The following is a 22,347-nucleotide window of genomic DNA, read 5'->3' on the forward strand; positions in this document are numbered from 1 at the left end:
ACATCATAGTTCATCATCCTCTGCCCTTTCCAAGTGCTCTCTAATTCAGACTATATTTAATTTTAAAAGGCAGAGTCTTTCTTCTTCAGGAGCTTGGAGAGAAATAATCCTCACCTAATGAAGTGAGTGAGCGCTTCCATCCTTTGATTCTTTCCCGAACAACACCATGTTAGGCGTATAATCATGTATAAAATCAGCACATTGCAAAGTTCTGGTTGGAAGTTATAAATAGTAGCCTTTTCAATAAATCTTAAATACTTCAACAAAACATTTTATAAGCTGAAAGTAATTGGCCATTTCCAAACATCCTACAACCTTTGATATGTATCATGTAATGAGTTTTAACACATTTGGACTTCTGATTATGCTGAAGTATATAATAGCAGAGGGTTATGAGGAAACTAGAGACTGAGTTCTACTCTTCCTATGAATCCTCACCTACAGTTGTGGTCCAGGAGTAATAGTCTCAGCATGCATGTTACGTTTGTGTGACTTCATCAAAGATGTATCTTTTGATGCCTATTGAGCTCTGAGACCTGGATAAAGCTTCTGTCATACATAGTATATTCACAGGATTTGAACTCTGATGTCTGTTAATGCTTAAACTCATCAGGAGTTTGCCACAGTCACTGTATTTGTAAGAATTGTCTCAAGAATGAATTCTCTGATGTTGTGAAAGAATTTGTGGCTGAAAAACTGGCCGCACTCCTTTGTAAGGTTACTTTTTTTTTTTTTTTTTTTTTTTGGAGATGGAGTTTCACTCTTGTTGCCCAGGCTGGAGTGCAATGGCATGATCTCGCTCACTGCAATCTCCGCCTCCCAGGTTCAAGTAATTCTCCTGCCTCAGCCTCCCGAGTAGCTGGGATTACAGGTGTGCACCACCACACCCAGCTAATTTTTGTATTTTTAGTAGAGACAGCGTTTCACCGTGTTGGCCAGCCCGGTCTCGAACTCGAGACCTCAGGTGATCCCCCCGCCTCGGCCTCCCAAAGTGCTGGGATTACAGGCATGAGCCACCACGCCCGGCGTCCTTTGTAAGGTTTCTATCCACTATGAATTCTTCGATGTTTTGCAAGGTTTGAATTTTGAGTAAAGACCTTGCCACATTGGTTACATTTGTAAGGTTTGTCTCCAGTATGGATTGCCATATGGGTAGTTAGGGTTGAGCGAACACTAAAGGCTTTCCCACACTCATTACACCTATAAGGTTTTTCTCCAGTGTGAATTCTTCTATGATTTGCAAGATGTGAATTTTGAGTGAAGACCTTGCCACATTCGTTACATTTGTAAGGTTTTTCTCCAGTATGGATGACCTGATGGGTAGCTAGGTTTGAATGTACACTAAATGCTTTGCCGCACTCATTACACTTATAAGGTTTCTCACCAATGTGAATTCTCTGATGAATTGCAAGGTACGAATTGTGTCTGAAGACCTTGCCGCAATCATTACATTTGTATGGTTTTTGTCCAGTATGTATTGTCTGATGTATAGTTAGGCTTGAATGAACACTAAAGGCTTTGCCACACTCATCACACCTGTAAGGTTTCTCTCCAGTATGAACTCTCCAATGCCTCGCAAGTTGTGATGTTTGACTGAAGGCTTTACCACATTCATCACACTTGTAAGGTTTCTCTCCAGAATGAATTCCCTGATGACTTGCAAGGTGTGAATTTTGTGTGAAGACCTTACCGCAGTCATTACATTTGTAAGGCTTTTCTCCAGTATGAATTGCCTGATGGGTAGTTAGGCTTGATCGCACACTAAAGGCTTTGCCACACTCATCACACCTGTAAGGTTTCTCTCCAGTATGAATTCTTCGATGATTTGCTAAGTGTGAATACTGAGTGAAAACCTTGACACATTCATTACATTTGAAAGGTTTTTCTCCGGTATGGATGATCTGATGCTTAGTTAAGTTTGAATGCATACTGAAGGCTTTCCCACACTCATTACACTTGTAAGGTTTCTCACCAGTATGAATTCGCCGATGCTTTGCAAGGTATGAATTGTGCCTGAAGACCTTGCCACATTCATTACATTTGTAAGGTTTTCCTCCAGTGTGGATTGTCTGATGGGTAGTCAGGCTTGAGCGAACACTAAAGGCTTTGCCACACTCATTACACTTGTAAGGCTTCTCCCCAGTATGAATTCTTCGATGACTTGCAAGGTGTGAATTTTGAGTGAAGCACTTGCCACATTCCTTACATTTGTAAGGTTTTTCACCAGTATGGATGACCTGATGTGTAGTTAGTTTTGAATGTGCTCTAAAGGCTTTGCCACACTCATTACACTTGTAAGGTTTCTCTCCAGTATGAATTCTCTGATAACCTGCAAGGTTTGAAGGTTGACTGAAGACCTTTCCACATTGATTACATTTGTAAGGTTTTTCTCCAGTATGGATGACCTGATGGATTGTTAGGTTTGAATGAACAGTAAAGGCTTTGCCACACTCATTACACTGCTAAGGCTTCTCTCCAGTATGAATTCTCTTATGACTTGTTAGCTGTGAGTTTTGATTGAAGACCTTGCCACATTCATCACATTTATAATGTTTTCCTCGATTATTAAGAGACTTCTCAACTTGATTGTATTCATAAATTTTCCCTTCACCTTGAAATTGCTGCAGTTCAGGGAGATGTGATTGAAAGCTTACTGCAAGCTGATTTTCAATATGCCTGTTTCCTGCAGCCCTTCTATCACGTTGAGCTCTTCTACCAGGGAGATTTTCTTTTTGCAACATAAGTACTGTTTTATAATTTCCTTCATCATCTTTCCACTGACACTCAAAGTCGTATGTATTTTTCTGAACTTCCTGGAAGGACAAGCCTGCAGTGTCACAGCTTTCAAGTCTCTCCAACTTCACCGTGTAGAACGCTTCTCCCATATTGTTCTTCCCCTTTGGTGGCAAATCCGTGTTTACACATTTACAAGAGATATCTGTAAGATATAAACAACCATAGATTTCCAGTTAACTATAGTAGGTAAATAATTATTTCCCATTGAAAAACCTAATGTTACACCAAAAGTAATAGTTATGTTGAACAGACTTACGATTCTTCAGAACCATAATTTTCCAGAACACAAAAGGAACAGGATTCCTTATCAAAGAAAAGGTGGTAACATGTAATTCAAATAGTAGGGGATCCTAGTTTTAAACATTCTGTGAACAAAACACGCATATTGTGCAAACCCATATTAGCCCTGAAAGGAGTATTTTTCAACCATGACCCAAGGCTACCAATTGGCAGTATATTTTACATGTCTGTCGCAGAATTCAAGAGAAATAATTCTTAGATCGTGCCTATTTAAAGCATATTTGTTACTCATAAGTAAACGCTGAAGCATAACATGATATGCTCTAATGGTAAATAACTCACAGCAAACATATGTAATGAATAATTAAAGAATTAGTAACTTTGAACTGGAAAACAATAATAGCACTGAAAAAACGAGGAGGAATTCAATTTTAAAATGTCAGAAAAAACTATTTTTCTGAATACCTGTTATAAAACTACATACCCCTATATACCCACACAGAGCAAACATTTTGCAACATTAACAAGTGGTATATAACAGTTATATTTCTTTCTTTCTTTCTTTCTTTTTTTTTGAGAAGGACTTTTGCTCTTGTTGCCCAGGCTGGAGTGAGTGGTGCAATCTTGGCTCACTGCAACCTCCGCCTCCCGGGTTCAAGTGATTCTCCTGCCTCAGCCTCCTGAGTACTTGGGATTACAGGCATGCACCACCACGCCAGCCTAATTTTGTATTTTTAGTAGAGACAGGGTTTCTCCATGTTGGTCAGGCTGGTCTCGAACTCCCAACCTCAGGTGATCCACCCACCTCAGCCTCCCAAAGTGCTGTGATTACAGGCGTGAGCCACTGCGCCCGGCCCCAACAGTTGTATTTCTTACACATGGTAAAAAACCATCCTCTATCAATAATAATCGAAATTAAGAAAATATTTTAGCAACTCAGGATATAAGCAGTAGGCAAGAATTAGTAACCGTGTTTACAGGAAGTTATAGTCTGTGGATTGTCAACAATTTCTCTCTTTTTTTTTTTGGAGACAGAGTCTCGCTTTGTCACCCAGGCAGTGGCGCAATCTCGGCTCACTGCAAGCTCTGCTTCCCGGGTTCACGCCATTCTCCTGCCTCAGCCTCCCGAGTAGCTGGGACTACAGGCGCCCGCCACCACACCCGGCTAATTTTTTGTATTTTGTTTAGTAGAGACGGGGTTTCACCGTGTTAGCCAGGATGGTCTCAATCTCCTGACCTCGTGATCCACCCACCTCAGCCTCCTAAAGTGCTGGGATTACAGGCGTAAGCCAGGGTGCTCGGCCAACAATTTCTCTTGAGAAAAGAGGAGTCCGCCGGGCGCCGGTGGCTCCCGCCTGTAATCCCAGCACTTTGGGAGGCCGAGGCGGGTGGATCACGAGGTCAGGAGATCGAGACCATCCTGGCTAACACGATGAAACCTCGTCTCTACTAAAAATACAAAAAATTCGCCATGCGTTGTGGCGGGCACCTGCAGTCCCAGCTACTCGGGAGGCTGAGGCAGGAGAATGGCGTGAATCCAGGAGGTGGAGCTTGCAGTGAGCCGAGATCACGCCATTGCACTCCAGCCTGGGTGACACAGCCTGACTCCCTCTCAAAAAAAAAAAAAAAAAAAAGAAAGAAAGAAAAGAGGAGTTCTACTTCAGAACCAGCACAGGATACAAGAACTGGAATATAATTTTTTTTTTTTATGAAATAAAACTGTCTTTATTTGCAGATAACATAATCATCCTTGAGAAAATTCAATATACTCTACAAAAATGCTGCTAGAACTAGTGAGTTTAGCAAGGTTGAAGAATACATTATCAATACCCCAAAGAATCAATTTTATTTCTATATACTAGCAATGAATAATCAGAAAGTTTTCTAAAATGCAGTTTGCAATAGCTTTAAAAACATTAAATACTTAGAGAAAAGTCCGACAGCAGATATGAAGAACCTATACACTAAAAACTATAAAATATTGCAGACAGGAATTAAAGAAGACCTAAATAAATGAAAAGCTAAATATATCTTGTTCAGCATTTAGAAGACTCAATATTGTTAAAACAGCAACACTCCCCATTTAGCCTATTGATTCAACACAATCCCAACCAAAATTCCAGCATGTATTTTTTGAGAAATTAACAGGCTTTCTAAAATTCATAGGAAAATGGAAAGGATCTAGCATAATTAAAACAATTTTGATAAAGAAGAAAGTTGTAACACTATCACTACCTGCTTTCATTATAAAAGTGTAGTCATCAAGACAGTGTGATTATTGTTGATTAGACAAATATCAAATAGATCAATGGAATGAAATAGAGAATACTGAAATAGACTCACGTTATATAGACAACTGATTTTTGACAAAGAATAAATGGCAATTCCATGGAGAAAAGAAAGTCTTTTTAAAAAATGGTGCTGAAACAATTAGATATTCATATGCAAAAAAAAACTTTTGTTTATACCTCATTCCATATAGAAAAATATACTCAAATAGATCAGATGAAAACCTAATGTAAAATCTAAACCATAAAACTTTTAGAAAACCAACATGAGGAAAAATCTGTGCAGCCCTCGGATCAAGCAAAGATTTCCTAGATATGATACCACAATCATGATACATAAAAGAAAAAAAATAATTAATTTATAAAGACACACTGTTAAAAGAATGAAGACTCAGACTGAGGGAAAATATTCACAAAGCACAAATCTGATAAAGACTTTGTATCTGGAATATACGAAGAACTCTCAAAATTCAATATTAAGAAAACAAAAAGCCCAATTTTAAACGTTGGAAAATGATTTGAACATACACTGCACAAAAGAAAATATTAATATATATAGATAATAAGCACATTAAAAGATATTCAACATCATAGTCATTAGGAAAATACAAATTAAACTACTAAATGTTGATTAGAAAGGCTGGAATTTAAAACTAGCAATACCAAGTGTTAACAAGGATGTGAAAAAACTAAAATTCTCACACACTGGTAGTGGGAATGTAAAAGGCTACAACCACTTTGGAAAATAGGTTGGATGGCTTTAAAAAAATTTTTTTTTAATGGAAATATTTTTTTTTTATTATTACTATACTTTAAGTTTTAGGTTACATGTGCATAATGTGCAGGTTAGTTACATATGTATACCTGTGCCATGCTGGTGTGCTGCACCCATTAACTTGTCATTTAGCATTAGGTATGTCTCCTAAAGCTATCCCTCCCCCTTCCCCCCACCCCACAACAGTCCCCAGAGTGTGATGTTCCCCTTCCTGTGTCCATGTGTTCTTATTGTTCAATTCTCACCTATGAGTGAGAATATGTGGTGTTTGGTTTTTTGTTCTTGCAATAGTTTACTGAGAATGATGATTTCCAATTTCATCCATGTCCCTACAAAGGACATGAACTCATCATTTTTTACGGTTGCATAGTATTCCATGGTGTATATGTGCCACATTTTCTTAATCCAGTCTATCATTGTTGGACATTTGGGTTGGTTCCAAGTCTTTGCTATTGTGAATAGTGCTGCAATAAACATACATGTGCGTGTGTCTTTATAGCAGCATGATTTATAGTCCTTTGGGTATATACCCAGTAATGGGATGGCTGGGTCAAATGGTATTTCTAGTTCTAGATCCCTGAGGAATCGCCACACCGACTTCCACAATGATTGAACTAGTTTACAGTCCCACCAACAGTGTAAAAGTGTTCCTATTTCTCCACATCCTCTCCAGCACCTGTTAAAGTTTCCTGACTTTTTAATGATTGCCATTCTAACTGGTGCAAGGAATGGAATATAACTTTTTTTAAAAAACTTTTATTGTATAATGGCAAACTACAGGTGTATATATTTATGGGGAACAAAATGATGTCATGATGCATATATACAATGTGGAATGATGGAATCACGCTTATTACCACATCCATCATGTGAAAAATGTGTCATTTACTCGTTTAATTGAACCTTTGTGTTGAAACGACAAACATCTTCCTAATCTCCCCAACCCCACCCTCTTGTAAGCAACGTTCTTCTTTCTATGAGTTCAAGAGGTTTGGATTCCACACATAGGTAAGAAGGTGCAGTACTTGTATTTCTGTGCCTAGATTATTTCAGTTAGCAAAATATCCTCGGGGTCCATCCATGTTCTGGCAGACAGAACTTCCTTCTTTTAAAGGCTACACAGTGTTCCATCATTTTCTTTATCCATTCATCTGTTAATGAACACGTAGTTTGATTTCATAACTCGACTATTGTGAACAATGCTGCATTAAACATGGAATGCAGATACGTCATAGATATGCTGATTTAAATCCTTTGGATCTATAGTTGACCCTTGAACAATGTAAGGGTTAAGAATGCCAACCCTTCACTCAGTTGAAAATCTGTGTATAACTTTTGACTCCCCAAAAACTTCCAGTCAATCCCACTAATAGCCTACGATTGACTGGAAGCCTTACTAATAAACATATAATGTCGATTAGAATGTATCTTGTATTTTTTATGTTATATGTATTATATACTGTATTCCTTTTTTGTTTGTTTGTTTGTTTGTTTTGAGACGGAGTCTTGCTCTGTCACCAGGCTGGAGTGCAGTGGCACAATCTCAGCTCACTGCAACCTCCACCTCCCGGGTTGAAGCAATTTTCCTGCCTCAGCCTCCCAAGTAGCTGGGATTACAGGCGCCCACCATCATGCCCAGCTAATTTTTTATATTTTTAGTAGAGACGGGGTTTCACCATGTTGGCCAGGCTGGTCTCGAACTCCTGGCCTCAGATGATCTGCCCACCTTGGCCTCCCAAAATGCTGGGATTACAGGCGTGAGCCACCGCACGTGGCAAGAGATCACTTTTTATTATGATATGCAATTTACTGGAGAGATGAACTACTTAAAGATGATTAGCGTTACAGAGTGTATTAAGCAAATACTTGCAACACTTGAGCTCCATGTAATAGCAATAGGAGGTGGCTATGAAATTGTATGGCAGTACACTATGTACTAAAATTAGTTCTATACAATTATGATTATTATATCTTTATATTTGTGTGTGTGTGTGTGTGTGTGTATATATATATATATATATTTTTTTTTTTTTTTTTTTTTTTTAGACGGAGTCTCGCTGTGTCACCCAGGCTGGAGTGCAGTGGCGTGATTTCGGCTCACTGCAACCTCTGCCTCCCAGGTTCAAACAATTCTCTGCCTCAGCCTCCCGAGTAGCTGGGATTACAGGTGCCTGCCACCACGCCCAGCTGATTTTTGTACTGTATGTCACATGCAGTAAGTGTGTGTATAAGTTTTAATTTTTTATGATAGATTTGTGTTTTTATTTTGAAAGAGAGTCTCATTCTGATGCCCAAGCTAGAGGGCAGTGGTGCGATCTTGGCTCACTGCAACTTCTGTTTCCCTGGTTCAAGTGATTCTCCAGCCTCTGCCTCCCACCTAGCTGGGATTACAGGCATGTGCCACCACACCTAGCTACTTTTTGTATGTTTAGTAGAAACAGGGTTTCACCATGTTGGCCAGTTGGTCTCAAAATCCTGACCTCAGGTGATCCACACACCTTGGCCTCCCAAAGTGCTGGGATTACAGGCGTGAGCCACCGCACCCGGCCAGATTTGTGTATTTTTTATGGTGGTAAATAATAGAGTAATAATTTATGCATTCATGACATACCTAATTTTTTCTTAATTTTTATAATATTTTTAGGTTATGCAATTTGTCTGCTTTTTCAAATTGTTGGAAATGTCTTTAAAAATTTCCAATATATTTACTGGAATAAAACCCATATATAAGACGACCCATGGAATTCAAACCTGTGCTGTTCAAGGGCCAACTGTATACCCAGAAGTGGGATTGCTGGATAATATAGTACTTTTATTTTTATTTTTTTGAGAAATTTCCATATAATTTTTCATAACGCCTGGACTAATTTACATTCAACCAATAGTGTATGAGAACCCCCAGTCTCCATATCTTTGCTAACACATATCTTTTGTCCTTCTGACAGTAGCCATTCTGACAACTATGTGATATTTTATGCTGCTTTAAATTGGCATCTCTGCAAGTAGTGATGTTGGCTGTTTGTCTGTCTTCCTTCAAGAACTGTATATTGAGGCTCACACCTGTAATCTCAGCACTTTGGGAGGCCAAGGTGGGTGGATCACGTGAGACCAGGGGTTTGAGACCAGCCTGGCCAATGTGGTGAAACCCTGTCTCTACCAAAAACGCAAAAATTAGCCAGGCGTGGTGGTGCATGCCTGTAGTCCCAGCTACTTGGGAGGCTGAGGCAGGAGAATCACTTGAACCTGGGAGGCGGAGATTGCAGTGAGCCGAGATCACGCCACTGCACTCCAGCCTGGGTGACAGAGCGAGATTCTGTCTCAAAAAAAAGAAAAAAAAAAGGAAATAAAATGTATATTGAGGTCCTTTGGCCATTTTTTAAATTGGTTTGTTTTCATGCTATTGCGTAGTTTCGATTTCTCATACATTTTGGACATTAAATTGGTGTCAAATATACAAATTGCAAATACTTTCTCACAATCCGTAGGTTGTCTCTTCATTATGTTAATTGTTCCCTTTGCAGTGCAGAAGCATTTTCAGTAGATGCTACCCCATTTTTGCTTTTGTTGCACAAGCTTCTGGGGTCAAGCCCAAAAAATCATTGATAACGTCATGTAGGTTTTCCCCTATGATTACTTCTAGTAGTTTTACATTATCAGGTCTTACGTTTAAGTATTTAATACATTTTGAAGCAATTTTGGTATCTGGTGTGAGATTAACATCCATTTCATTCTCCTGTGTGTGGATATTGCTTTTTTCTAGCAATACTTATTGAAAAAACTGTCCTTTTTTCATTGTGTGTTCTTGGTACCTCTGTCAAAAGGCAACTGGCCATATATCCATCATTTTTTTTTTTCACTTTTTTTTTTTTTTTTTTGAGATGGAGTCTCGCTCTGTCGCCAGGCTGGAGTGCAGTGGCACAATCTCAGCTCGCTGCAACCTCTGCCTCCCGGGTTCAGGTGATTCTTCTGCCTTAGCCTCCCAAGTAGCTGGGACTACAGGTGTGCACCACCATGCCTGGCTAATTTTTGTATTTTTAGTAGAGACAGCATTTCACCATATTGGACAGGCTGGTCTCAAACTCCTGACCTCGTGATCCACCCACCTCAGCCTCCCAAAGTGCTGGGATTACAGGGGAGAGCCACCGCATCCAGCATTTTTTACTCTTTTTATTCTGTTCCACTGGCTGATGTGTCTATTTTTAAGGAAGTACTATCCTGTTTTAATTACTATATCTTCATAATACAGTTTGAAGTAAGGTAGTGTGATGCCTCCAGGTTTGTTTTGTTCAATGAATCCCATGCTCAAGTGTGAAAAAAATAGGATACACGCCCCATGTAGGACTGGGATCAAAGAGAGGACATTTCTGTCCACTGTACTTAACAATTTGGCTAACCATCTCAGAAGATCCAACCCACTCCCCTTGTCACCCACACCCACAAACTGTCACAAAGTGGAAGAGAAGAAGTAGCTGAGACCTCAACAGGCAAGGAAAGCTTAAGACAGCTCCGTGAAGTTTCCGGGGCCCCAGGTGCAAAGGAGAAGCAGCCAGTGTTTTCTATCTCTTGGAAGTAGGTCTTCCAAGCTCATGAAATGGGATAAAATATGGATAGGGGCAATTGCCAAAACTATGGAGGCCTCACGTCTGTCTCTGTGGACAGAAAAATAAGGATTTTTGATTGAATCAAGCACAGAAGGAGAGACTAAGGAGGAGAGCAACCCTTTTGAAAGGGACTAAGAGTTCATAGAAAGCCAGTAACAGACGGTTGTAGATCATGACCAAGACTTTGCATGTGTTGCTGTTTGGGCTGTAGCACCACTGCAGGTTGGAAGGATAAAGTTTTACACATCTAAAGAACAGGGAATTAAGTGGTAGGGAAAAAAATTCTTATCAGTGATCACAGGATATAAACTTTTATTTTCCCAAAAAACTCTCCCATTTGCAGGGTGTTTCTCAAACACTGTCTAATGAGATGCTTTCTCCCTGCCCATCTGAATTCTGACCTGTGATCACACCTCTGATCCACTCCCAGTTTCTATTGTCTCTTGGTTCTCCACATTCCAGGGCTCCTTCCCTTATTCCAACAAGGAGATAATACTCAGATCAAAAGGAGAGATTCCTGCTTATGAGAAGAAAGAAGGCCAGGCATGGTGGCTCACGCCTGTAATCCCAGCACTCTGGGAGGCTGAGTTGGGCAGATCACCTGAGGTCAGGAGTTCGGGACTAGCCTGGCCAACATGGTGAAACCTTGTCTCTATTAAAAATACAAAAATTAGCTCAGCATGGTGGCTAAAGCCTGTAATCCCAGCTACTCGGAAGGCTGAGGCAGGAGAATTGCTTGAACTCAGGAGGCGGTAGTTGCGGTTGCAGTGATCCGAGATCGTGCCATTGCACTCCAGCCCGGGTGACAAGTGTGAAACTCCGTCTCAAAAAAAAAAAAAAAAAAAGAAAGAAAAGAAAGAAAGAAAGAAAGAAAAAAGAAATATAATGTGCTGTGGCTTTTCCAGAATTGCACCCTTAGGTTTACATGAGAAGAGAGGAAACTGCAGACGGATTTGGAAAAACATTTCAACAGTTGATCCACGGAATGCCTCCTGAGTGGTTAGGAAACACCACACTACGCAGATATCTAGCTTTCTTCCATGAACCACTCAATCAAAAGCACAGAAGTAGAAAACAGAAAATCAAACATTTTAAAAGTCTAGTACAAGGTATTATGCATACAAAGCTCTAAAACTCTCCACAAAGTGGGCAGACCATCTTGAGAAACAGCAAGATTGAAGTCCAGATTCTGCATGATTAGGCTTTTCATTTATGAGTCAACAGGACATCAATCCTCATCAAGCAATGCAGGGGCTCTCAAGAGACTCACAAGGGAAAATGAAAACATACACGAGAACAGACCCTGACTTCTAAAAGAAAGTCATCCTCACCCAGGGAGACCAGGTTCCTATAATTCTCCAACATGACGTCCCTGTACAAAGTCTTCTGAGCAGGGTCCAGGCATGTCCACTCCTCCTGAGAGAATTCTATGGCCACATCCTTGAATGTCAGCTGTCCCTAAAATGAAAAACACATTTCACCAAGTGACTATGAGGAAAATTTGAATCTTCACATAAAACAAGAAGAGGAGAGAGCTGTAAGAATAGGTTCAATTCAAGGAAGCAGACTGACACATCCAGGCTGTGATCACGGTACATACAGATTTGATCTTCATCCCCTTTTCCTGAAAAGAACTCACTTGAAATCTGTGAGGTGATAAGTATCTTTTTGTATGTCAATGAGACTAACTGGTGGCTGAAGGCCGCTAGATAGCTTCAGGGTGTGGGCTGGACACTGGAAAGACCAAGGCAAGATTACAGGGTTAGGCCGGGAGCCATGGCTCATGCCTGTAATCCCAGCACTTTGGGAGGCCAAGGCCAGTGGATCACTTGAGGTCAGGAGTTTGAGACCAGCCTGGCCAACACAGTGAAACCCTGTCTCTACTAAAAATACAAAAATTAGCCGGGCATGGTGGTGCCTACCTGTAATCCCAGCTACTCAGGAGGCTGAGGCAGGAGAATCACTTGAACCTGGGAGGCAGAGGTTGCAGTGAGCCGAGATCACAGCACCACACTCCAGCCTGGGCGACAGAGTGAGACTCTGTCCCAAAATAAATAAATAAAAATAAAAATAAATAAAAGATTACAGGGTTGGGACTTCCAGGCTCAATCTCCAACACTGCAAAAGGGAAGAAGGGCTGAAGGTTCAGTTGAACATCCATGGCCAATAATGTAAACAGTTATGCCTATGTAATGAAGCTTCCATAAAAATGCAAAAAATTAAGGTTCTGAGGAGCATCTGGGACAGATGATAACATGGAGGCTCCTTGAGTGGTGCACCCACAGAGGGCATGGAAGCTCAGAGCCCCTTCTCCCTATCTCACCCAATAGATCGCTTCCACCTGCATTCTTTGTTATATCCTCAGCAATAAATGAATCAATATGAATCAAGTGTTCCCCTGAATTCTGCGAGCCACTCTAACAAATTAATTGATCCCAACGAAAAGGTGATGAGAATTTACAACTTAAGCCAGTTAGTGAGAAACCCAAGCCACAGTCTGTGTTTGTGAATGGCAATGAGGTGGCTGCACCCTTGTGGGACTGAGCCCTACACCTGTGGAATGTGATGCTATATCCAGACAGCGTAAGAATTGAACTGAATGGGAGGACACCCAGGTCATATATCCACTGCAGAACTGCTTGATTGATGTGATGGAAAACCCAACACATCTGGGAGAACGGAAGCATTCTGTGTTGCAAGAGTATAGTAGAAGAAACTGAATCTGGCTGGGCATGGTGGCTCACGCCTGTAATCCCAGCACTTTGGGAGGCCAAGGCGGGTGGATCACCTGAGGTCAGGAGTTCGAGACGAGCCTGGCCAACATGGCAAAACCCCGTCTCTACTAAAAATACAAAAATAGCCAGGTGTGGTGGCAGGCACCTGTGATCCCAGTTACTTGGGAAGCTGAAGCCGGAGAATCATTTGAAGCCGGGAGGTGGAGGTTGTGGTGAGCTGAGATCACACCATTGCACTCCAGCCTGGGCAACAGAGCGAGATTCTATCTCAAACAAAAACAAACAAACAAACAAAAAAAAAAAAAGAAAAAAACTGAACCAGTTTTTCCCATATTCTCACGGACTAAGGTTTATTTGAGCAAGTTATGTCTGTTTAATCGTTTCATTATTCTTTTCCCTAAGAGGTTATGATATCCTCTAAATTAGTGTGGATTTGTTTTGTGGACAATAAATAAATATACAGATACAAAATCAGCTGGGCGCAGTGGCTCATGCCTGTAATCCTAGCACTTTGGGAGGCCAAGGTGGGGTAATCACTTGAGGTCAGGAGTTCGAGACCAACCTGGCCAACATAGTGAAACGCTGTCTCTACTAAAAATACAAAAATTAGCCGGAAATTGCTTGAACCTGGGAGGCAGAGGTTGCAGTGAGCCAAGATTGTGCCACTGCACTCCAGCCTGGGCAACAGGGAGACAAACAAAACAAAACAAAACAAAACAAAAAAGTCCAGCACAAGTTTATCTCTACCAGTGTTAGATAGATATTATGTCGGACACATCAAGCAATATTCAGCATCTAGATGACCTAGAGAATGAGTGGTGTCTTCAATGATGATAATATCCACAGTGGCTTTGAAGAAAAAACAAGTCAGAACCTTAAAACTATGATGAGAGCAATAGCAATGACAGGGATTTAAGAACAATGCCCATATGCAAGGTAGTATTTTAAATCCTTTACGTGTACTAACACATACAACACTGTAGCCCATGAGAGAAAGATCTGCTCCCATTTTACTGTGGGGACAACTGTTTCACAGACACGCTGAGAAACCTGTCTCAGGTCAAAGGACTAAAAATGACAGAGCAAGTACCTGTACCCAGGTGTCTAGGAATTAAAATTAAACCTAAGCAATCAGTTAAGCAACAGGCAAGCTACCTGAAAGAGCAGCTCGCAATGCCCTGAATAATCTTCCAAAGAGGGTAAGTAGGCGGTTTGGAATGCTAAAGCATTAAGGAAGGCTACATAGTCAAGAAGAGCCTTCAGAGTTTTCATTTTAGAATCTCAGTGTCTGAGATCAGTACAAAGGAGTCAATATATCTGTCCAAGGTTCTGAAAGGGTGGTCATTTTGGAAGAATTCATTTATGTAACGATGTGTACCAATGTCTAATAGATTCCCAACATCCTTTTGTGCAACATCTATCAGCAGCTGCTCACATTCTACTGTGAATGGCTGACATGTAGATTGGTCTCAATAGTTTCTTGGTCATTAAACTGGTTAGAAAAGAACTTTCCCAGTCTTTTAGATGCTACACTGTGGCTGAAATCCTCTGAACTACTGTGAAAATGAGGTTTACAAAATAAAGAAATTGGCCAGGCATGGTGGCTCATGCCTGTAGTCCCAGCACTTTGGGAGGCCAAGGCAGGCAGATTGTTTGAGCCCAGGAGTTTGAGACCAGCCTGGCAACATAGCAAGACCTTGTTTCTACAAAAAAGTAAAAATAATAATAAAAGAAAAAATAAATAAATACAAATAAATAAAGAAGTACAAGAAATGAGAGAATGTTGGAGAATGAAGGGTAAAATGATGTCGAGCAAAACTGGCCACAGAATGTGTTAATATATTCAAGTTCAAATAGTGTTTTATGAAGAAAGAGACTTTAAAATCTCAGGGGTAAGCAAATTTAAACTGAAAACAGAATAAAAAGTCCTAGAAAGATACAGTAAAAAGTAGTGTCTGTCTCTTTGCATAAAGTAGTATAATATAGTTTGCATAAAGTAGTATAATATAGTTTGCACGCATTTGGAAGACAACCAGCTGGCAAGGGAATTATCTCAAAGAACTACACAGGAGCCAAATGAGATTATCAAGGACAACAAACCACTTCCTTTATTACAAGATCACACTTATAGAAAAAAGCACACGTAAAAACCTAATTTCAGCACTGAATTCAGGACTTTCTCACTGGAAATTTGGGTAGAATCAAAAGAGAAAACAAAGATAAAAGTGGCTATGAGTTTTGGCTGAGCACAGTGGCTCACGCCTGTAATCCCAGCACTTTGGGAGGCCAAGGCGGGTGGATCACGAGGTCAGGAGATCGAGACCATCCTGGCTAACACGGTGAAACCCCGTCTCTACTAAAAATACAAAAATAAATTAGCCGGGCGTGGTGGCGGACGCCTGTAGTCCCAGCTACTCGGGAGGCTGAGGCAGGAGAATGCCATGAACCTGGGAGGCAGAGCTTGCAGTGAGCCGAGATCGCACCACTGCACTCCAGCCTCGGTGACACAGAGCGAGATTCCGTCTCAAAAAAAAAAAAAAAAAAAAAAAAAAAAAAGTGGCTATGAGTTTTGTATAAATATGTAAATTTCTTTCTTTTTTTTGTTTTTTTTTGAGATGGAGTTTTGCTTTGTCACCCAGGCTGGAGTGCAGTGGGTTCAGGGAGCTTCCAGAGGGCTGACACGTGGAGGTTCCTGGAGGACAGCCTACCCAAGGAGGGCAGGGAAGCTCTGTGCCCCTTTCCCCATACCTCACCTTATGCATCTCTTCACTGGTATCTTCTGTAATAGTATTTATAATCAACCAGTAAAACTGAGTGTTTCTCTGACCTCTAAGAGTTGCTCCAGCAAATTAATCCAACCCAAAGAAGGGTTCATGGGAACCTCAACTTGAAGTTGGTCGGTCAGAAGTTTCAGAGGCCTGGACATGCAATTGGGAACTGAGCCATCAATCTGTGAGATCTGACACTATCTTCATGCAGACAGTGTTGGAACTGAACTGGAGGACAGCCAGTTGGTTGCTTGCTGTTTGCTGGTGGGGAGAAATCCCTCGCATTTGGCCACAGAAGTCTTCTGTGTGGATTGTGGTGTTGGTGTGAGAGCAGAGGAAAACATGGTTTTTGAGTTGTTTTTCCTAAACAGCACCAAAAGTAAATTGACATGAGGTCACCTAACTGAGAAAAACTGAAACAAGTTCAAGGCTAACAATATGGAACTTCACCAAAGGTCATTATATACACAAACGCATTTATGTCCATATATTACTATCCTATTAGTTCATTAATAGATAGTAGAGAACAGGCTGGGTGTGGTGGCTCACACCTGTAATCCCAGCACTTTGGGAGGCCGAGTTAGATGGATCACCTGAGGTCAGGAGTTCGAGACCAGCCTGGCCAACATGGTAAAACCCCGTCTCTACTAAAAATACAAAAATTAGCCAGGTGTGGTGGCAGACACCTGTAATCCCAGCTACTCGGGAGGCTGAGGCAGGAGAATTGCTTGAACCTAGGAAGCGGAGGTTGCAGTGAGCCGAGATTGCGCCCCTTCACTCCAGCCTGGGCAAAAGAGTGAAACTCCATCTCAAAAAAAAAAAAAAGACAGTGGAGAACAAATTTAAGGCCACAGAAAATATTTAAAATACGATTTCAAATGATAAAACACATACAATTTATTTAAATGATGGTATGTCTTTTATAAAACCATGGGCGTATGCATCTACATATTCATGTGTGCACATCACATATACCAGTTAAATTAAGTGAAATAAGGAGATGTGTCTCAATGATGTATTTTTTTTGATGACCTCTTTAGTTGTCTTTTTTGCTCATGTGCTTTTCAGAAAGTCTGGGACAATTGAAATGCATGAATTGTACTTAATTTAGTTTACAAACATTTTTGTAAATTAAGCTGTAAAAACGCTAAAACAAAAATATGTAAGAACTTGTACTCCAATTGGTATTAAATACAAATATTAAAAGTACAGATACCATTTTTTTCCAGTTAAATTTAGATATTTAGGCATTAACAAAAGCCCAATGGAGGTTTTAGTTTATTTTACTCATGAAATCCTAAGATTAGGACATTTTTAAATTAATAGATTTAAGAAGTACATATTGCAACAATACTTACTCAAAGAAATTATTGGATAATTGAAAATCAGTCCAAAAAGGAAATTTCAAAAACACCCAAAAGCTAATATTAAACAAGAAAATTTCACCAAACATCATAATCAAGCAGTAAATGCTGGATGCATTTGGTCTAAATTAAAATGGAGAAAATGGGCTGGGCATGATGGCTCATGCCTGTAATCCTAACACCTTGGGAGGCCAAGGCGGGTGGATTGCTTGAGCTCAGGAATTCGAGACGATCCTCGGCAAAATAGTGAGAACCCCATCTTTACAAAAAAATATAAAAATTAGCTGGGTGTGGTGGCATGCACGTGTAGTCCCAGCTACTTGAGAGGCTGAGGTGGGAGGTTGGCTTGAGCCCAGGAGGTGGAGGTTGCAGTGAGCCGAGATTGCACCACTGCACTCCAGAATGGGCGACAGGGCCGGACCTTGTAACGAAAAAAAAAAAAGGAGAAAATGGGGCTCACCAAGGCTCCAGCTAAAGCCCACTTCAGAGCATGCCTGAGCTGAGACCAAGAAAAAGGTAAAGTAGGAGCTGGATCTGTCAAAACTAACAGATGACATACTCACAACCCAGAAGAATGCATTGAAGTTTAAGAACTAATAACAATACTGTGAAAACAATCTTCATTCTTTCTTTAGCAGCTCTCATTAGACACAAACACACAATGCATCTCACGAGTACATTAGGAATTATACAATGCTACCTATTAAAATGTTTCCAGACCTATTTAAAGAAATTATAAGACTGTACTAAAGTGATGATGTCAATAAAATAGAGGACTAGAATTCCCAAACACTACCTCCACCATGGCGACACAAATGTAGTAGCAATATATGAACCAATTGCTTTGTGAGAAACCCAGTGGTCATTTAAGAGGTTGGAACTCTTAACAGAAGTCTAGTAGGAAAATACAGGACATCTGCTCACAGAGGCCTTACCCTGGCATGATGCAGTGTCACTGCAAGAAAAACACCAATTTCCCATTTCTCCTGGGAGAGGAAAAGTATGAAAACATTCATCCAATATTCTGTCTTTTCAGGGCGCTGCGTGAGGGATAAGTTTCTCTCTTGGTTGAATGTAAGTAATGAAGGCCGGGCGCGGTAGTTCACGCCTGTAATCCCAGCACTTTGGGAGGCCGAGGCGGGTGGATCGCTTGAGCTCACGAATTGGAGACCGGCCTGGGCAACACGGTGAAACCCCATCTCTATTAAAAATACAAAAAAAATAGCCGGGCATGGTGATGCACGCCTGTAGTCCCAGCTACTCGGGGGGCCATGGCGAGAGAATCACTTGAGCCCAGGAGGCGGAGGTTGCAGTGAGCTGAGATCGCGTCACTGCACTCCAGCCTAGGCGACAGAGCGAGACTCTGTCTAAACAAAAAAAAAAAAAAAAAAAAAGGAGTTTGGAGTCAGAAACACAGTGACTCACCTGTTCGGCATCAAATGCAAATATAAATGAGGTGACAAAGCTTTCCCCACAGTCCTCTCATTTTACAGCATTTCGTGGGTGCTTGTACACACTAACATCTGACTTCATAACCAGCTTCTCTTATCACAGTTTACACAGAGCTGGCAATATATTCAAACATGGCCTGAACAATCCCTGCTGCCCAACAGCACTGACACCACGGGACCCTCACCCCGTCTCCATCCATGTCTGGGTGTGAGCCCTTCCCAGGCCCATGCCCCGTGCAGCCTCTTCCCAAGTTCATGTCACTGGGTCACCAGAGATGGAATGTAAGTGAGGTGAGAGGGACTGAGGGAAGGCACGAGTGAGTGCGAGCAAACCTGTCAGGCAGGATGCTTCAGACTCAGAGAAGATTCCCAACTCCAAGGTCCAGGGTTTCTGAAACGAAGGAGACAGAACAATCCACCGAGAATATCGTCTCACCTGAGGAAGAGCCATCCCTGACTCCTTTGCTTTCCTCTTCCTCTTGTTCCAGGGTTCTACCTTGGGTAACATGAAAGAGACTTTAGAATTCAATCCTGAATGTCAAAAATACGCTGTTTGTTGGTTAGAATCAACACACCCCCTCCCTGGGCCATAACCTTATACACAGGGAAGACCTTATACATAGGAAAGATAGTCCTCTGCTGCCCACTGCACCAGAAAAGATGCAGGGATAAAAAACTCCTACAGGAAAAACAAGTGAGTTTCTGACCTCTTTCTTTAGAACCCACTCCCCTCCTGGAGAAGCCCCCACACAGGCTGCAGCAGTGGGGAGCTGGGCTGGAATGAGCTTCCGTTCGGGGCACAGACCCAGCCCTGACCAAACCCCATGTGAGCACAGCCCCTCTCCCCTCTGTGAGTCACAGGCTGAGCTCAGCCTTCAGAAACGATCAGCAGTGCCCTGGTGCTCAATGGTAGATACAGAATCACAGAACAGAACCAATCTTAAATGTCATTGAAACTGGGCTGCAATTTATCTGAATGAAAATCTCTGCTAAGGGGGCATAAGAGATGTATTTGCAAAATGCCTCAGCATTCTTGAGCTCCACTGAGAGGGGCCAAGCCCAGCACAGCCCCGCCACCTTCTGGCTGTACTTTCCCTGGGGGCCTTGTCATCAGGATCCAGACAGTAGAAGGTGAAGCGGCACAGGGAAACACGCAGAACAGCCAATACAGACAAGAGGTGAGGGTGGGGGTGGGGATGGAATGCTGAAGCGGGGCTCAGGGAGAGGGTCACAGAAGTCCCCACTGAGGAAGTGATATCAGAACAAAGACCTGGGTTAGGAAGGGTGTTTGCACCTGCACCTCAGGGGCCAGAGTCCTAGGCAGAGGGACCACCCATGTGAAGGCCCTGAGGCAGGAGCAACTTGGGGACCCCGGAAAAGGAAAGGGGCCTGAGTGGCTGGAGCAGAGGGAGCGAGGAGGCACAGGCAGGAGACGAGGTCAGACAGGTCCTGGGGGAGCAGGTCCGGGAGGGCTGAGGTCTTCAAACAGTTTTTCTCCCACACCTCCAAACAATGTTTAGGCTGGGCGCAGTGGCTCTTGCCTGTAATCTCAGCACTTTGGGAGGCAGAGGTGGGTGGACTGCTTGAGCTCAGGAGTTTGAGACCAACCTGGGCAACATGGCAAAACCCCATCTCTAAAAAAGGTACAAAATTTAGTCAGGTGTGTTGGTGCGGGCCTGCAGTCCCAGCTACTTGGGAGGCTGAGGTAGGAGGATGGCTTGAGCAGAGGAGGTGGAGGTTGCAGTGAGCCAAGATCACACCACTGCACTCCAGCCTGGGCAACAGGGCGAGACCCTGTCTCAAAAAAAAAGACTAGAAGAAATAAAAAATAATTTTTAAAACAGTGTATTTCTTTAATCCACTTATCTTATTTTTAACTCACAAATAATGTCATATCTTCTCTATTTTAAATACATGCTGACATGTTCAGCTAAGCCCCAGGAAGTACAGGGTGGCCCCCATCCACCCTGGGTCTGCTGGGGAACACCTTTGGGGGAATTCAGGATGACCCTTTTGGACATACGAAGGTGGAGATGCCTGTTCCACCTCCCAGAAGAGTGTTGAGGAGACAACTGGACAAAGGATTCCAGTGTTCAAGGGAGAAGTCTGCAGGGAACAGGGAGCCGTGTAGGTGGGTTTAAAGCTGTGAGATGAGATGATAAGGAAGGGCATGGGTTGTAGGGTCCGGCCCCACAGGATTGGTGGGTTTTCTCCTCGTGTGTGGAGACGAGAGAGCTTAGAAATAAAGACACAAGACAAAGAGATAAAAGAAAAGGCAGCTGGGCCCGGGGGACCACTACCACCAAGACGTGGAGACCGGTAGTGGCCCCGAATGCCAGGCTGCGCTGATATTTATTGGATACAAGACAAAGGGGCAGGATAAGGAGAGTGAGTCATCTCCAATGATAGGTAAGGTCACGTGGGTCACGTGTCCACTGGACAGAGGGCCCTTTCCTGCCTGGCAGCCAAGGCAGAGAGAGAGAGGGAGAGAGAAACAGCTTACACTATTATTTCTGCTTATCAGAGACTTTTTGTACTTTCCCTAATTTGCTACTGTTATCTAAAAGGCAGAGCCAGGTGCACAGGATGGAACATGAAGGCGGACTAGGAGCGTGACCACTGAAGCACAGCATCACAGGGAGACGGTTAGGCCTCCGGATAACTGCGGGCGAGCCTGACTGATGTCAGGCCCTCCACAAGAGGTGGAGGAGTAGAGTCTTCTCTAAACTCCCCCAGGGAAAGGGAGACTCCCTTCCCCGGTCTGCTAAGTAGCGGGTGTTGTTCCTTGACACTTACGCTACTGCTAGACCACGGTCCACTTGGCAACGGACATGTTCCCAGACGCTGGCGTCGCCGCTAGACCAAGGAGCCCTCTGGTGGCCCTGTCCGGGCATGACAGAGGGCTCGCACTCTTGTCTTCTGGTCACACCTTACTATGTCCCCTCAGCTCCTATCTCTGTATGGCCTGGTTTTTCCTAGGTTATGATTACAGAGGGAGGATTATTATAATATTGGGATAAAGGGTAATTGCTACAAACTAATGATTAATGATATTCATATATAATCATGTCTATGATCTATATCTGGTATAACTATTCTTGTTTTATATTTTATTATACTGAAACAGCTTGTGTCCTCGGTCTCTTGCCTCAGCACCTGGGTGGCTTGCCACCCACAGTGGGTGTGGACAGGAACCAAGAAGCTCAGGGAGTAAGCCGTGTATAGTCCACATTTAGGGAACAGAAAAATCAAGAGACACCAGAAGAGGAAAGCGTGACGTGATCAGCGAGGTATCAAAAACTTGAAAACAAACAGTTTAAAAAGGTTAA

General features: G+C 42.2%; 1 protein-coding gene across 1 annotated transcript in view; it reads right to left on the reverse strand.

Annotated features, from left to right (window-relative positions):
• Positions 1 to 895: 895 nt before the first annotated feature.
• Positions 896 to 22,347, reverse strand: part of LOC100969543 (zinc finger protein 665) — a 28,977-nt gene continuing 7,525 nt past the window's right edge. The window contains 5 exon segments of the mRNA XM_055103871.2: positions 896 to 2,938; positions 11,102 to 11,134; positions 11,137 to 11,220; positions 12,032 to 12,158; positions 19,455 to 19,514. Coding sequence (XP_054959846.2) covers positions 924 to 2,938; positions 11,102 to 11,134; positions 11,137 to 11,220; positions 12,032 to 12,158; positions 19,455 to 19,469 — 2,274 coding nt within the window. The 5' untranslated portion in view covers positions 19,470 to 19,514 and the 3' untranslated portion in view covers positions 896 to 923.

Source organism: Pan paniscus, chromosome 20 (assembly GCF_029289425.2).
Source record: "Pan paniscus chromosome 20, NHGRI_mPanPan1-v2.0_pri, whole genome shotgun sequence".
Lineage (NCBI taxonomy): Eukaryota > Metazoa > Chordata > Mammalia > Primates > Hominidae > Pan > Pan paniscus.